At 32.1% G+C, this 16,806-nt stretch overlaps 1 protein-coding gene across 1 annotated transcript in view; it reads right to left on the reverse strand.

Annotated features, from left to right (window-relative positions):
* The window catches only part of Mdga2 (MAM domain containing glycosylphosphatidylinositol anchor 2), a 759,648-nt gene that overhangs the window by 34,842 nt on the left and 708,000 nt on the right, over window positions 1-16,806 (reverse strand). The window contains exon 11 of the mRNA XM_027929596.2: window positions 1,375-1,552. Coding sequence (XP_027785397.1) covers window positions 1,375-1,552 — 178 coding nt within the window. The remainder of the gene's footprint in view (window positions 1-1,374; window positions 1,553-16,806) is intronic.

Here is a 16,806-nt window from a genome sequence, read left to right on the forward strand (position 1 = left end):
TAAATAATATAAAAGAATAATATTCCACTGAGAGAATGAAACAAATATGAAACATTTTACCAATGATTCACTCAACACTGAAAAATACATTGAAAATTCTGAGGCAGATAGTCTCATTGAACATTGTAGTCTTAAAATGCATGCAAAGTTCAACTTATAAAATATTAATCTCTTTAATACATTAAAATAATTCCAAATCTTATTACTTTTGTTCTCCCTAGAGCGCTTATTCTGGAAAAATGTTTAAGATCAACTTTTAATTTTTTTCACATTTCTATACTAGCTTCAATTTTTACTCAAATAGTACATTTAAATAGTAAAAAAATCATACATATAGTTAAAAATGTAAGGTGTCAACTAGCACTCACATACACATTCACTTTTTTACATTAACAAATTGAGAAAAAGTGACCACCAACCATAAGAACAACCACCAACAGCCCCAGTCCACTTCCCAGAAACTAAGATGTCCTTCAACAGATGAGATCACTGAACTATATTTAGATAGTGGCATATTAGTTAACAATGAAAAGAAATAAACTATGAAGCCATAAAAGACTTGAGAAAATTTAAATATGTATTAAGTGAAATAAGCCAGTGCTTATCACGGTTATGTACTGTCTGGTTGCAACTGTGCAATATTATGAAAAAGGAAAAAGTACACAGACAATAAAGAGATCAGTATTGGCCAGTGTTGTAGGAGTGGGAGAGATAGGTAGGTACAACACAGGGGATTTTAGAGCACTGAAACTGCTCAGGATGATACTGAAATGATACTAAGCACTCCTGAAATACATATATAACTATACAACATACATAATGAATTCTAAGGTAAATGATTGACTTTAATAATATCAGTATTCATTAATCAATTGCAACAAAATATAACAATGATATGAGATGTCAATAGAGGGAATTGGGTCAGGAGGGAATGCTCTACTTCCTACTTGATTTTGTGTAAACCTCAAACTGCTCTAAAAATGAAGTGTATTAATATTATTAAAAACACACAAACAATTTTTATCTATTTCCTAACTTCTTAATGGTATAAGTTTTAAGGTCATCCAAAATTTGAAAAGATAGCATGCAGACACATTGCATCGTAAAACAAAGAGATTATTGACATCATCACATAGGTTCAGTGTTAACTAAAGTATTATAATATATCTCAACATTGATAAACAAATACTAAAATTTATGATATTAAGGTCTTTAAGTTGTTTGGGTTTTGCTTGTTTTGTTCACCTGGCTGATAATTCAGAAAAATCAATATGTTAAGTTTTACTTTGTTTCTAAATTTGGTGGATAGTATAAAACTAATATTACAGGCAGTTTAATATATAAATAAATATGTTTAAATAAGAGGCCACTTACCACTATATTTGATCACTCGAATTGTTGAATCTCCTTCACCAAATTTGGTGAGAGGAGTCAGTCGGACTTCATAAGCCTCTGGTTTAATTAGTTCAGTCAAGTTATATGTAATTAGCTCTCCCTTTTGAATATTCCCATTTATTTTAATCTCCTGTTCCCACCAACGCTGCTGTCCAGCCTGAAAGAAAAACAATTATATAATATTTTTTCCAGTATTTTTCTTTAGAGGTACTTATTGTGTTTTAGGTAAATGGAAAAACAGTCTGGAAATTTATTAAATAGCATATTATGTTAGATAAACATATTTTATTAAAGTCTAGCTTTTCTATAATAAGCAGAAAAACTGCCAAATTATGAAAGGTAAATTAAATAGATTTAAAGGACTTAAATCCTTAGGCTATCCAATATTAAGTAAAATTGGAGAGTTCAAATAAAAATCCTTGATCCAAAAGTTTGGAGGAATATTAAATTTACTTCTTATTTAACATATTCATGGCATATTAGACTCTTGAATACCTGCAACTTCTTTATTATATCAACAAAACATGTATTCCATACATAACAGTTGCTAAGACGTATTATAGACATTATGAACTAAAACAAACAAAACCAATTCCTTGACTTCTTCCAGTCTATTAAAAAAGAGAGAATAAATATTGAAATACATATATCACCTACAATGATTTCAGAGTCATATAAGCAATTAAGAAAATATGAAAAATGACAATGTGATCAAGAGTGATGGGGGAACACTGGTGTGAGGAATTTTGTGTCCAGGACACCTTTATAGGAAGGATGCTGGGAGGTTACTTACATAAGATGAAAGTTAGGAATTTACCACTGGATCTGCAAGATAGACACATTGGTGCCCTTGAAATAAATGATGCCAGTGGAATAATGAAAATGAAAACCCACCGACATGTGAAAAGAATAATAGGGGCCAGGTACAGTGGCACATATGGCACATACCTGTAATCCCAGTGGCTTGGGAGGTTGACACAGGAGAATTATGAGTTCCAAGCCAGCGTCAACAACTCAGTGAGACCTAAGCAACTCAGCCACCCTTCTCTAAATAACATGCAAAAAAGGGCTGAAGATGAGGATGTAGCTCGGTGGTTAAGCACCCATGGGTTCAATCCAAGTTCAATAATAATAAGAAGAATGGGCTTCACTGTACCTTCCACACTAAAAAACAGAATCTCAGATCTTAGGAAATTTTATAGGACTCTTTATGTAAACTGTTCAGGAAATAAGTCATTCTGATCTTATACAAACCTTCCAGAGATTTAAAAAAATATATTAATAATTCTTTAACTGATTTCATTTAAATAAAAAACCTTAAAGGCAGTATGATAAAAATAATTACACACATATAAACCAAATTTATCCATGAAGTTTGGAAATGTAAATTTATTAGCTGCCATGCATGATACATCCAATCTGATTAACTTTACAAGTACACAAGAATTGTCCCCATTGCGTGTGCATGTATAATACTCTCTGTATTTAGATAGATATTAAATATATTTGTTTTATAATATGTTGTCTGCTACTTTTCATATTTTGAATATATGATGTTCTTCTTCTTGATGTTTTATTCTTTGTATTTACTTGGGTTTTTTTGGGCTATGTGCTGATCATGTGGCTTAACATGCTATCACAGGTGGTTCTTTGAGATTAGGACAAAGACATTTGCTTTAGAAGTGTTCCTTTCTTCTGACATGTTCCTGAGGGCATCAACAGTGTGGTTCACTTTTACTTTGATTGTGAAACCCTTTGGTATCATAGATTAAAGTGGAGAAAATGATGCCTTGCTTTCAGCGGGCTTTGGGTTTTCATTCTTGTCTGCCTCAAAACTGCAAACCATTGTGAATCAAAGTTCAAGTCTGAGTGAGTTGGTGGACAGCTGAGGGCAAAAGCATTTTCAGTAGAAAATTCATTTATTCCTTTAGATTTCCACTTTCCTTTAGTATTTTTTCCTGGTAATTTCTCTCTCTCTCTCTCTCTCTCTCTCTCTCTCTCTCTCTCTCTCTCTCTCTCTCTCTCTCTGTGAGTGTGTGTGTGTGTGTGTGTGTGTGTGTCTTTCTCTATGCACACATAAACATGTAAAACCTTATATGTACACACACTGACACACAAACACATACATGCTGTATGTATGTATGTGTGTATGTAAGTATGTATTCATATATCTATATATTTGTTTTCTGAAGGTGAGGTAATCCTACTTATATAATCTATACTGTTCTCTATCTGGAAATAAAAATCTCAAATATGTAAGTTATTCTCACATTTTATGCAAAGAACTCAGTCTCAGGATGATAAAATACATAATTTTAAAAGGCAAAACAGAGGTAAATATGTTTAATCTAATTTAAATATTGTGCAACATATACCTATATTAAAACATAACATGGTACCTCTTTAATTTGTCCATTTTTAGTGTTTTTATGTATCATAAAAAAAACTTAAAAACTGTTTTGCAGTACTAGGGATTGAACCCAGTGCTTCATGCATGCTAGGCAAGTGATCTACCATAGAGCTATATCCTCACACATTTTAATTTTATTTTGAGACAGGATATCAGTAAATTGCCAAAACTTATGATCCTCTCTGCTTCCTGAGTAGCTGGGATTTCAGGCTTGCACCACCATGCCCAGCAATTTTTTTATTTTAAGAAAAAAAAATTTAAAATGGATAAATCACTTGGGAAAAACCACAAAGAATATCATTATCACCTCAAGTAATAGATTGTTTTCTTGAACAGAAAAGTGTGGATCATAAAGAAAAGCTAAAAATTTGGTCAATCAAATTTGAAATTAACATTAAATTTAAAATTTCAATTTAAACATTTGTTTTCATCAGTATTCTTCATTAAACAGGAAAATACAAGCCAGAACACTGAAGAAGATATTTGTAATATATAAAATTAATATATTAAAAATTCCTATAACTAAATAAGACAAAGAGTTCAGTAGCAAAAGAAGCCAAAGAAGAACAGGCATTTCATAGATGAGGAAACTCCAATAACTAATTAGGGAAAAGTCTCAAGTCTCATAATGCCCCAAGGAAATACAAATTTAAACAACACTATTTTCCATCATCAGATAAACAAAAAAAATTAAAAGCAACAATATTCAAGTTTGGTATAGATATATGTAAATTAATGAGACTCTTTATGACTGTCAGGGCAGTGTATAAAGGATGGGAAATGAGTGAGTTTTTATCCCACTTACAAGCTAAACAGCCTAGAATAGAATAGTGGGTATACACAGAAGACTGGAGACAATTCCCTCAAGGAAATATATTCATGGCACAGCCAAGTCCCTCAGGGTCCTCTACTCCAGATTTTTCAGTAGGAAATTCATTTGTTCCTTTAGATTCCCACTTTCATTTAGATTTTTGGAGGATTCTTTCAGTGCAAATGACCTTGAAAAGATAGGCTGCCATGAAAGGGCAAACAGAGCCTCTGCACAAGATATACAGAAACTATGAGAAAAACTGTCTTCCAAAAGTATACTTGATGAATATGTAAACTGCTATAACTTTTCAGAGCAATTTATCAATAAAAACAATGCTGTTATATAAACTCTTATATTTATAATTAGGGATATTCATGACACAAAAGACAAAAAAATGATCTAAACATCCATCAACTAGGTAAAAGTATCAAATTATACACAGCTTATAAGATGGGCTTCAAAATAAAGCATAGGAAAGGAACATAAACTACACATATTGACATGGTTGGATTTTGGAACAGTGATGTTGAGATTACATTTATTTTGAAGCAAACATAAGATAAAATTTAATTTTAAATCACGTATTTTGAAAAGAGATACATAGATAAGTACTCAAGTATAAAGAAATGCAGAGGCATGGTGAAGACTAATACCAAATTATACTATGTACAAAAATTAATATGCCACAAGGAATGTCACCTTCACCTTTAAGTATATCTATAAATCCCTAATTAAGTAAAAGTATAAAGAAATAGTAGAAAGACCAATAGAATAACCAAAGGGAAACAGGAAGAGAAAAAGGGGAACAGGAAGAGGAAGTACTGGAGACTGAAATGGAGCAAACTGTATTCCATGACTGTATGATTACATTAGGATGAATCTAAATATTATGTATAACTATAATGTATTAATAAAGACATTAAAAATTTAAAGGAAAAAATGACACTGGTTACATGGGTTAGGGGAGTGTCAAGAGAAGGGGCAATTGTAAGATGGAAACAGAGTTTGGTGATTTTTCTTTTAGGTTAATGATAGATATACAAATCATGATTATATTATTTTATTTATTTAATTGCTTTTAAATTTTAATTTGTCATATATGACAACAGAATGCATTATAATTCATATAATATATAGAGAACAAAATTTTTCATATCTCTGGTTGTACACAAAGTAGAGTCACATCCTTCATGTCTTCATACACATACTTAAGGTAATAATAACCATTGCATTCCACTCTCTTCCCTACCCCTATTCTCCCTCCCTTCCACTTCCTCCCCTTTTCTACTTTGCCTTATCTACAGTTCACTTAATCCTCCCATCCTCTCTACTCCCTGCAGCATATTATGAATCAGCATCAGTGAATCAGAGAAAACATTTGGCATTTGGTTTTTTGGGAATGACTAATTTCACCTAACATTATAGTCTCCAGCTCCATCCATTTACCTGCAAATGCCATGATTTTATTCTCTTTTAATACTGAGTAATATTTGATTGTGTATACACCACGTTTTCTTTACCCATTCATCTACTGAAGGACATCTGGGTTGGTTCCACAGTCTAGCTATTGTGATTTGTGCTGCTATAAACATTAATGTGGCTGCGCCCCTATAGTATGCTGTTTTTAAGTCCTTTAGGTATAGACTGAGGAGACGGATGGCTGGGTTAAATGGTGGTTCCATTCCCAGTTTTCCAAATATTCTCCATACTGCTTTCCATATGGCCACACCAATTTGCAGTCCCACTGGCAATGTATGAGTATGCCTTTTTCCCTATATCCTTTTCAACACTTATTGCTGTTTGTATTCTTAATAGCTGCCATTCTGACTGGAGTGAGATGAAATCTTAGAGTAGTTTTGATTTACATTTCTCTAATTGCTAGAGATATCGAACATTTTTTCATATATTTGTTGATTGATTGTATATCTTCTTCTGAGAAGTGTCTGTTCAGTTCCTTGGCCCATTTATTGATTGGGTTATTTGTTTTTTTGCTGTTAAAATTTTTGAATTCTTATATAGAGATTAGTACCCTATCTCATGTGCATGTGGTAAGAATTGTTCCCAATTAGTAGGCTTTTTATTCTCCTCATTGGTTGTTTCTTTTGCTGGGAAGAAGCTTTTTAGATTGAATCCATCCCATTTATTGATTCTTGATATTAATTCTTGCACTATAGGAGTCTTATTAAGGAAGTTGAGGCCTAATCTGACATGATGGAGATTTTGGCCTACTTTTTCTTCTAATAGATGCAGTGTCTGGTTTAATTCCTAGGTTCTTGATCCACTTTGAGTTGAGTTTTGTGCATATGATTATCTCAACAGATGTAGAAAAAGCATTTGACAAAATACAGCACCCATTCACATTCAAAACACGAGAAAAACTAGGGATAACAGGAACATGTCTCAACATTATAAAAGCTATCTATGCTAAGCCCCAGGCCAACATCATTCTCAATGGAGAAAAATTGAAAGTATTCCCTCTAAAAACTCAAACAAGACAGGGATATCCTCTTTCACCACTTCTATTTAACATAGTTCTTGAAACACTGGCCAGAGCAATTAGAGGTAAGAAATTAAAGGGATACAAATAGGTAAAGAAGAACTCAAATTAGCACTACTTGCTGGCAATATGATTACATACCTAGAAGACCCAAAAAATTCCACCAGAAAAGTTCTAGAACTAGTAAATGAATTCAGCAAAATAGCAGGATACAAATTCAACACTCATAAATCAAAGGCATTTGTGTACATCAGTGATAAATCCTCTGAAAGGGAAACGAGAAAAACCACCCCATTTACAATAGCATCAAAATAAAATAAAATAAAATACTTGGAAATCAACAAAAGAGGTGAAAGACCTCTGCAATGAAAACTACAGAATGCTAAAGAAGGAAATTAAAGAAGACCTTAGAAGATGGAAAGATCTATCTTGTTCTTGGATAGGCAGAATGAATATTGTCAAAATGACTATACTACGAAAAGCACTGTACAGATTTAATGCAATTCCAATCAAAATCCCAATGACATTTCTCACAGAAATAGAAAAAGCAGTCATGGAATTCATCTGGAAAAATAAGAGACCCAGAATAGCTAAAGCAATCCTTAGCAAGAAGAGCGAAGCAGGTGGCATTACTATACCAGACCTTAAACTATACCACAGGGCAATAGTAACAAAAATAGCATGGTATTGGCACCAAGATAGACTTATAGACCAATGTTACAGAATAGAGGACACAGAGACTAATCCACATAATTACAGTTATCTTATATTTGACAAAGGTGCCAAAAATGTACATTGGAGAAAAGATAGCTGGTTCAACAAATGGTGCTGGTAAAATTGGAAATCCATATGCAATAAAATGAGATTATATTATTTTATATGTGCCTGAAATGTTTCTCTTTTTAAAAGAGAATTGAAGAATAAGAGTTATAGATGAGTAACTCTGAATTTTCCTAGAATGCTTTCTCCCTGGAATTCTATGATGACAGGGCACTTTTTGTCTAATACTTTTTTCTTCCTTTCTTTCTGGAATCAGTTTTTTGAGCTAACAACCTTTAAGATCTTTTGTTTGGTGTTTCTGATTTTTTTTTTTTTTTTTACTGATGGTTCTTACATTTGGACATGCAGAAGAGTCACTGGGTGACCTGCTACTAACCAAAATGCCAAGTGTCGACCAATGGAATTGTATTTCAATGATGCCTAAGCTATATATTGTGAAACACAGCTTAGTCTTGCAAGATCATCTCATTACTACTAGTAGCGGCTTATAACATTTCTACATTGATCAATTGTATGTTCAGATTAGGTAATTAATAATAAAAATAAACTATATATACCTTAGTTCTTATTCTGTGCCAGGTACTATGTTAGTTGTTTCATACTTACTATCATATTCAATCTACCACTAATACCAGTAGGTAGGAATGTACAGTAGCTTTATTTTACAAATAAGAAAACTAAAGCAGAGGAAAGCTAAATTAACCCTAAACAACTGTAAGGCTATACAGCTGCAGAGTACAGCTCTAAAACCTGTTATTCCCCAAATGACTTTTTCTAGGATACCAGTTTCCTTTGCAAAATACACCAAATTTACTGCTCTCCTAGTTGTTTTTATTATAGCTATTATATATTTAGTTACAATACACTTACAATAGTTTTTTTTTTCCCACATAGGTACTTAGCCATATACAACTTCTTATTAATTTTTATACTTATAGTATCTGGTCATTAACTTTATCATATAGTCACTGAATTTACTGGCAAATTCAGGCAAAGAATATAAAAGACATATTGGAGAAGGATATAAACCTAATTCCAAAGAAAGTACTTATCTTTCATAGATAATTGTGCATAATTAATAGTAGACACTGCAAAGTTTCTGTCAGTTCTGGAAGCTAAAAATTCTATAAAATAATGTAAATAATTATTTCACTGTCTATAGATTTTTAAAAATTTTTTATATATGAGCTAAAGCCAAAGGGCTGATATTTCAAAAGATGGAGAAAAGCAGTTTAAACATAAATACATATAAAGAATAATTTGACTTTTTACTATTATCTAAAGATATGCAAGTTTAATCAAGGTATATTTTTCTGTGTTAATATAGGTTTAATACCACTCAATATTTGTATTACATCCTAAGGGAGAGACTGTAGGTATTCTGTTGTTATAATGAAATGTTCTACTCAAGTAGTTTTCGTTGGTGGATACATTGATGTTGTTACTTATTACAAACTCCAAAGTACATAACTTCATATGTGCATAAAAAAAGAAATAAGTTTGATTTCAAGTCTTTAATTTAAAGCTGTAATGAAAGTATATACTTCAGTAGTTGGAGAAATAAGCAATTAAATACTTCATATTGTATATCAGTGAGCTGTGCAAAATGGAAAACTAAATGCAATGTTTGCACATACACAAAAGAAAATGCAAAATCATTCTACTTTAATAATGTAAAACTATAACATCCTCAAAAAATGTGGGATCTAAACCTAACTACACGTGACAGTCCCAGATCAAGCCTGTAAGCATGGTGATAGGAAAGCAAATATTAAAATATTTTTATATCAATTAAAATTCCATTTTTAAATTTCTCACAAGACATTTGTTCCTTTTATATCATTAGGGGGTAAACTTAAAGCCCTCAAATTACAACCTAGGGGGCTTTTTATTAAAAGCTATAATGTATTATTTTTATCACAGAGGATTAAAAAAAGGATATTGTTGAAAAAGTTTCAGGAGGAAAAATCATACCGAATTTTCCCTTAATTTTACAAAAACAAAAACAAAATTAGCTTGTTAAAGCAAATTAAGCAAAAAGTTGACAAGAGACTTTGAAATGTCTAAGGGAAAACAGCTGCCATCTTTTCTTTTGGACTGTGGCTCTTTTCAGCACTATCACAAAGTACATTGAAAAGTACTGCATTTGTGAGAACCTCAAAGAGAAAAGGGAATAACCTAGTGAATACAAGACATATATACCCATAATTATTCTCCTCATTTTAATATAACTCTATAAGAGAAATACTGATATTCCCTTTTTACAAGAAAATGCTATTCTTCTTTACCAGCCACATGACTGGTAAAAATTAAGGGAGGATATTAGATATTCAGGTATTATAGACCCTAAGTCCTGTATTCTTATGACTATTCCACAGAATATAAACTCCTAAAGATATGAGTTATAATAAAATTCCCATATAGTCACCAATAAAAGATAGATGACATAGATTTAAGATGGAGTATTGTGTTAATAACTCCTTTTGGGGGAAAGAAAATAATAAATTACACATCATTAATGGACTTTATTTCTATTTTAAACTAATTAAAACATATTTATCCATCTAATTACATACCTTTCTTCTTTCATTACCAAAAGTTGCAGTATTATCTTCTTCATAGTCCATTTAAATTCTTCTGAAGAGTTACTTTAATGCAATTATGGAAATATTTTGCTTATCATATTTTGCTCATGATATTTATACCTTTAGAAATGGCAGTGTCTTTTTTAGATATACAACCGTTTATTAGTTTTGATCTGTTATGTCTTTGGAAGCTTGCATTATCATACCTAAATTATAGTTAAGTAGCATTCCTTGAAAGTCAGCCTCAGGTTTTGACAGACTGATTTATGACTAGTCCCTCCACAGATTGCCTTGATGTCTACTGAGAGAAAATTGGATGCTATCCCCCCAAACATATGAGGGCAACATGCCTTGCTTTTTGTTGTACTTCCGTTGTCATAAATGTGATAGGTCACTGCCAAGTGCAAACAGTTGTCAGCTTGCATTGTATATCAGATTGCAATAAAAAAGCATTAGGATCTACATTTAACCAAATTTCCAAAGTGTAGTATGCTCCAGTATAAATAATGCAGCTAAGGTAATACAACTGACAAGTAATATTAACCCTTTTATAAGTCTAAACAGCTAGTTAGGTACATCCGTTATTTGAATAGAGTTCAAACCATAATTTTCCTGCTACTGAGATCTATAAATTGAAATGTAAAATATCCGGAAATTCCTGATTCCAAATATGAGAGAATACAACATAAAATTGCCGAGCAGTAGAGAACTATATTAAGTAGCAATTAGAGAAGGTACCGATTTCATAACCACCTGTTTGCTTCTTCTAAGAAAAAAATATTTTTATTTTTAAAATTAAATTTTATCTCATTTCTGATGACAGAAAATGAATTCTTACTGATTCAATGTAAACTATATGTTTGAGATTTCAACCTGATAAACTCAGGTTTTAACCTCAATCACTCTGAGCCCAAAGAAGTATCTAGAGAAGTGGGGGCAGCACAATGCCCAGCTGCAATGCATCTCAACCTGGTGGCATAGGGGGTGTTTATTATTTGGGATTCCTATTGATATTCTTTCAGACTTAGCCAACTTTATCTAGTCTTCCTTGTTCTATTCTAGCACTTAATGTTTGTTTATTGTGTTGTTGAAACTGCCTGGCTCTTGGTGAGTAGTTCATTTCAGTCTATGTCTTGGGCAAATCATAAGACCTTTAGGTCTAACAGCATTATCTCTGCCACTTTTCAGATATTTGGTGGATTCTGTCTGCTTCCCTAGTACCACAGAGTTGCAAAGAACTGACCAGGTACCATTCCCTGAAAATCTAACTCTGTTTACTCTACTATGCTACTTGAGAACCCCCAGGTGCAGGCCGAAGCTCCAAGGCTAATCTTTAAATCATCCTAACCCTACAGGTTGGAAAGCAAGCCACCCCTTCCACCCTCAAGAGGAAATTTGATGCCTTTCTCAGAGAATAGTTCTTGGGCTCACTCTGTTGCTCTTCTCTTCCTTTTACTAACATATTTCCCTTTACCATGCCTGCGGACTCTGTGTTTGCACTAGGAATTTCATTCACTATTTTTATTCCTGACATACAGAATTTCGGAGCTCAACCTTTTTTCCTACCTCACTCAGGTTCTGCTTACTTCCACCACCTTGACCTCCATTTGGCTAAAGCCTGTACTTTCAAGGCTATGGCTTTTTGCTTGAATCTTATAAAATCTATTCAAAACTTATTTGCCTCTTGTTTTGTGCAGGTAGTTGTCTGTGGAAGACAAATCTGCATTCCTGGCCCATAAACCACAGCCTTCTCTGTTGTAATTTTAAACAATGAAGGAGCAGTTGATCAAGAGAACAATAATATATATATATATATATATATATATATATATATATATATATATTATATATGTATTATATTATATATTATATATATATTATATATATATTATATATATATTATATATGTATTATATTATATATATATTATATATATTATATATAATATATATATATATAATATATTATATATATATTAGCATTTCAAATTCCCAATAGCCTCTTGCAATCAAACATTTTAACTTACATAGTAAACTGTGGTCAAGTGCTGAGTATCTTGAAAATTATTCCCTGTATTATTTCCTATTTACATTTCTTTTATCAATAATTACAATAATTTTCTTTTATCAATGATTACAATAATTTTCTTTTATCAATAATGACGTAAATTAGATATGCAGGCAGAAGATCTAGCAAATAACACTGGTAGATAAAAGAAAGGCCTTGCAAATAAACATTATTTTAAAGAAAAAATTAACTTAAGCATCAGGCACACATAGCAGTCATTTGTGACAAACTAGTGACATATCCTTGCTCAGTGCGCATAGGAGTGGAAATAATAGAAAGAGCCAGGTGCGATGGTACATCCAGAGGCTGAGGCAGGAGGATCACAGGTTTCAAGCCAGCCTCAGCAACTTAGCTGAGGCTATAAGCAATCTAGTGAAGCCTTGTCTCTAAATAAAAAATAAAATGGGTTGGGGATGTGGCTCAGTGGTTGTGTGCCCTTGGGTTCAATCCTCAGTAACAAGAACAAAAAAAAAAAAGAAAGAAAGAAAAGACATAGAAAAAGTAGAAGAAAAAATAGAACATAAAGCTCTCTAAGTATGTCAAATATGTGACAATGTTAAAAACGCAGTTCCAGGAAAATGAATAAAAATATTAGAGTAGAACTTTGAACAAAAGGTGGCCCCTTAGCATGTGAAAAAAGTCTTGCTTCTGTAATAACTAAAAGTTAAGTGAAAATGTTACATATGGGCTTAGCATTCTTGTAAGTGGGCCTAGCATTTTATTTTGTAGTGTTTAGTACAAACTGTTAGGTGACCTAATGTTACATTCCAAATGTGACAGTCTGAAGCATATTAGAAGATCTGTATGGCAATAATTTACATACAGTTAATATTTATTGAATGATTACTATGAACCGGGATCTTTTATGAGCTAGTTATTTGTTAATTTAATTCTTATATTCTTATATTTTAACACATTCTATTAAAATGCATATATTTTTGTTTCTAAATATAAAGATTTCTATCAGAAGTAAAGTGATAAAAATAAGGAGAATAAGGTTAAAGATCTGGGAAGAAATATAGAACAATGTTCAAATGAATTTTGTTATTCCTACATCTTCCTGTCTCTTCACATGACTATTTTATGTCCTTTGTAACATTTGAAATATATTTAAGAACACTAAGCTTAGATGTTATGGTTTGGATATTAGGTGTCCCCCAAAAGCTCATGTGTGAGACAATGCAGGAAGGTTTAGTGGTGAACTGATTGGGCTGTGAGAGCCTTATTCCAATCTGTGAATTAATACTCTGCTAGAGATTAACTGAGTGGTAATTGAAGGCAGGTAGGGTATGGCTGGAGGAAGTAGGTTATTGGGGGTGGAACTTTGAGATGTATATTTTCATCCCTAGTGAGTGGAGTCTCTCTGTCTATGCTTTCTGATTATCATGTCCCGAACCACTTTCCTCTACCACATACTTCTGCCATAATGTTCTGTCTCATATCAGGCTCATATCAGGCTGTCTATGGAATGAGACCTCTGAAACTATGAGTCCCACAATAAACGTTTTCTCCTCTAAAATTGTTCTTGTCAGGTCTTTTGGTCATAGCATTTTAAAAAGCTGATTAAAACATTAGGAATGCTTGAGGAAACTTCTTTTTTTAAAATTTAATTTGCAGAATACTTTTTGTCTTACGTTATAGTAACATATTTTTCTGTTTTATGTAGTTAATGAGTAACATTTTCAAGATAAATTATAATCATGATAATGCAGACTACATTTTAAACATTATTTAAATACATGGCTTGAGGGTTTTGGGCCTTTAATAAACAGGGCATATGAGGATAAATCTTCAATAAATTATCTTTATTTAGTTTAGAAAATAACAGTTTCCTTTTGTTTAAAGAATATGACATGTACACAATTTCAATAACTACAATTTCATCATCCAAAGCATTCTCTGATTATGGATATTTTCAATAATGAAACTTCAAGTTTCATTATAAGCATTCTATAATTATAGAAAAACATTTTAAGACTTAAAAATGGAAAAACAATTTTGAACTTTTGCAAGCTTCCTATCTAAACTTAAACAAGGAAATGTGTCATGGAGTAGAACAGAATGCAGGTGGCTGTGGCTCAGAATAACTGTACTTAGGTCATGAGAAGGCTAATATACCCCCACCTGTAGGAAGTCTCAAAATAGAAGTGACGATTGTATTAAAAAGGGCATCTGAGCTTCTTTGAAGAAATATAATGGAAAAAGTATGATTACAAAGAAATAGCAATCAAGCTAGCATGCAACTGGCTTAGAAATAGACATATAAACTAGTGAAACAGAATAAGGAGTTAAGAAACTCAAGCATACACAGCTAATTTTTTACAAGGCCACCAAGAAGACACAATGGAGAAAAGATAATCTCTTCAGTTCACAGAGTTGAGCAAACTGGATTTTCACTATGCAAAAAAAAAAAAAAAAGAAGAAGAAGAAGATACTGAGTAATTATATGATCTATTAAAACAATTCAAAAGTGATTAAGTCCAAAAACATAAGACTTGAACCCACAAACGTCCTAAGAGAAAATAGGAGAAAAATTCCTTGGTATTAGTTTTGGCAAGGACTTTTTGGATGTCTCACAAAAATCACCAAGCAATATGATAAAGTGAGAATACATGAAACTAAAAATATTATGTCCAGCAAAGGGAACAATAAACAAAATGGAAAGGTTTGGCAAAGACATTTGTAATCCATAATCAGACAAAAGGGTGCATATGTAAATTATGTAAGAAATTCACATAACTCAATAGCTAAAATGAAAATAAGCCCAAATAATCCAACAAAAATGTGGCAAAAATGTATATTGAACAAACATTTCCCCAACAAATAAATAAAAGTAGACAAAAGGTTTTTGAAAAGGTGGTCAACATCACTAATCACCAGGGACATCCAAATCAAAACTACAGGAGCTATTATGTCACACCTGTTAGGATGGCTACTCTCCAAAACACAAGAGGTAATGTTGGCAAGGATTTAGAGAAAAGGAAATACTTGAATGCCGCTAGTGGGAATGTATATTGGTACAGCCACTGTGGAAAAACAATTTGGAGGTTGCTAAAGAAGCTAAAATAGATAATATGACCTAGAAATCTCTTTTCTGAGTATATACCAAAATGAAATAGAATCACTACCTGGTGACACCTGCATGCCCATGTTCATTGAAGCATTATTCATAATAAATGAGATATGGCAACAACCTAAGTCTCCATCAGTGATAAATAATAGTGATCCCTTTGTCTCTCTCACACACACGTTTAGGGAAAGATTATTTAACCTTTCTAAGAAGATCCTGCTATTTGTAATGACATGGATGGACCTAGATGACATTATTCCAAGTGAAAGAAGACAAATAGAAAAAGAAGAAAAGAAATGTTGCATGATGTCACCTACATGTGGAATCTTACCCCCCCCCCCTACACACACACAAAAAAAAAGAAACAAATAAACAAACAAACAAAAACCAAATCAACCAAATACTCGCAGCACAGAAAGGTGGTTACCATGGTCAGGAGTGTGTAGAAATTGGGGAGATGAAGGTCAAATGGTATGCAAATTTAAGTTATGTGGAATAAATAAGCCTAGAGACCTAATGTATAATATGAGGACAATAATCAATAATGTGTTGTATACTGGAAATTTGCTGGACACATAGATGTACTCATACACACATAGTAACTATGTGAGATGATGAATATGTTAAGTTGCTAAACTATAATAATTTTACTATGCATATCAAAACATTATATTTTATTCCTTAAATATGCATTTTACAAACACATTAAATGTATTAATAATTTTTAATAAAGTTCCCCTTTACTTAGATGTGGTTACATCCCAATAAACACTAAGAAGTGTAAAAAAATAGTTATCAACTTTTTTAGGATTCATTATTACCAATATTTTGCTCCAATTTACTTGTTATTTTAACATAATCTTCCAAAAATTCATTGGGGTAATATTGTTATCCTTATTTCCTCAGTTGATGAAACTGATTAATATTCTCAGATCATACAGTTGGTAATAAAGAGATGATTCAGGAATGTAAAACTAGCCACTTTCAAAGCCACCCTCTTAATTTTGATCATGACTCTTCATTTCCTACTTTTATATTTAATGTTTTGCTTTCATAGGTTTTCCTGAGCAAGATGAATTTTACTCACATTACCTTAGAAATATCATAATGAATTTTTCCATGTGGAAGACCTATATGTTTACATAGTAACGGGAGATAGACAATGAAATAAATCTATCTTCAGGGTAGTGT

The sequence above is a fragment of the Marmota flaviventris genome, chromosome 2, assembly GCF_047511675.1.
Source record: "Marmota flaviventris isolate mMarFla1 chromosome 2, mMarFla1.hap1, whole genome shotgun sequence".
NCBI lineage: Eukaryota > Metazoa > Chordata > Mammalia > Rodentia > Sciuridae > Marmota > Marmota flaviventris.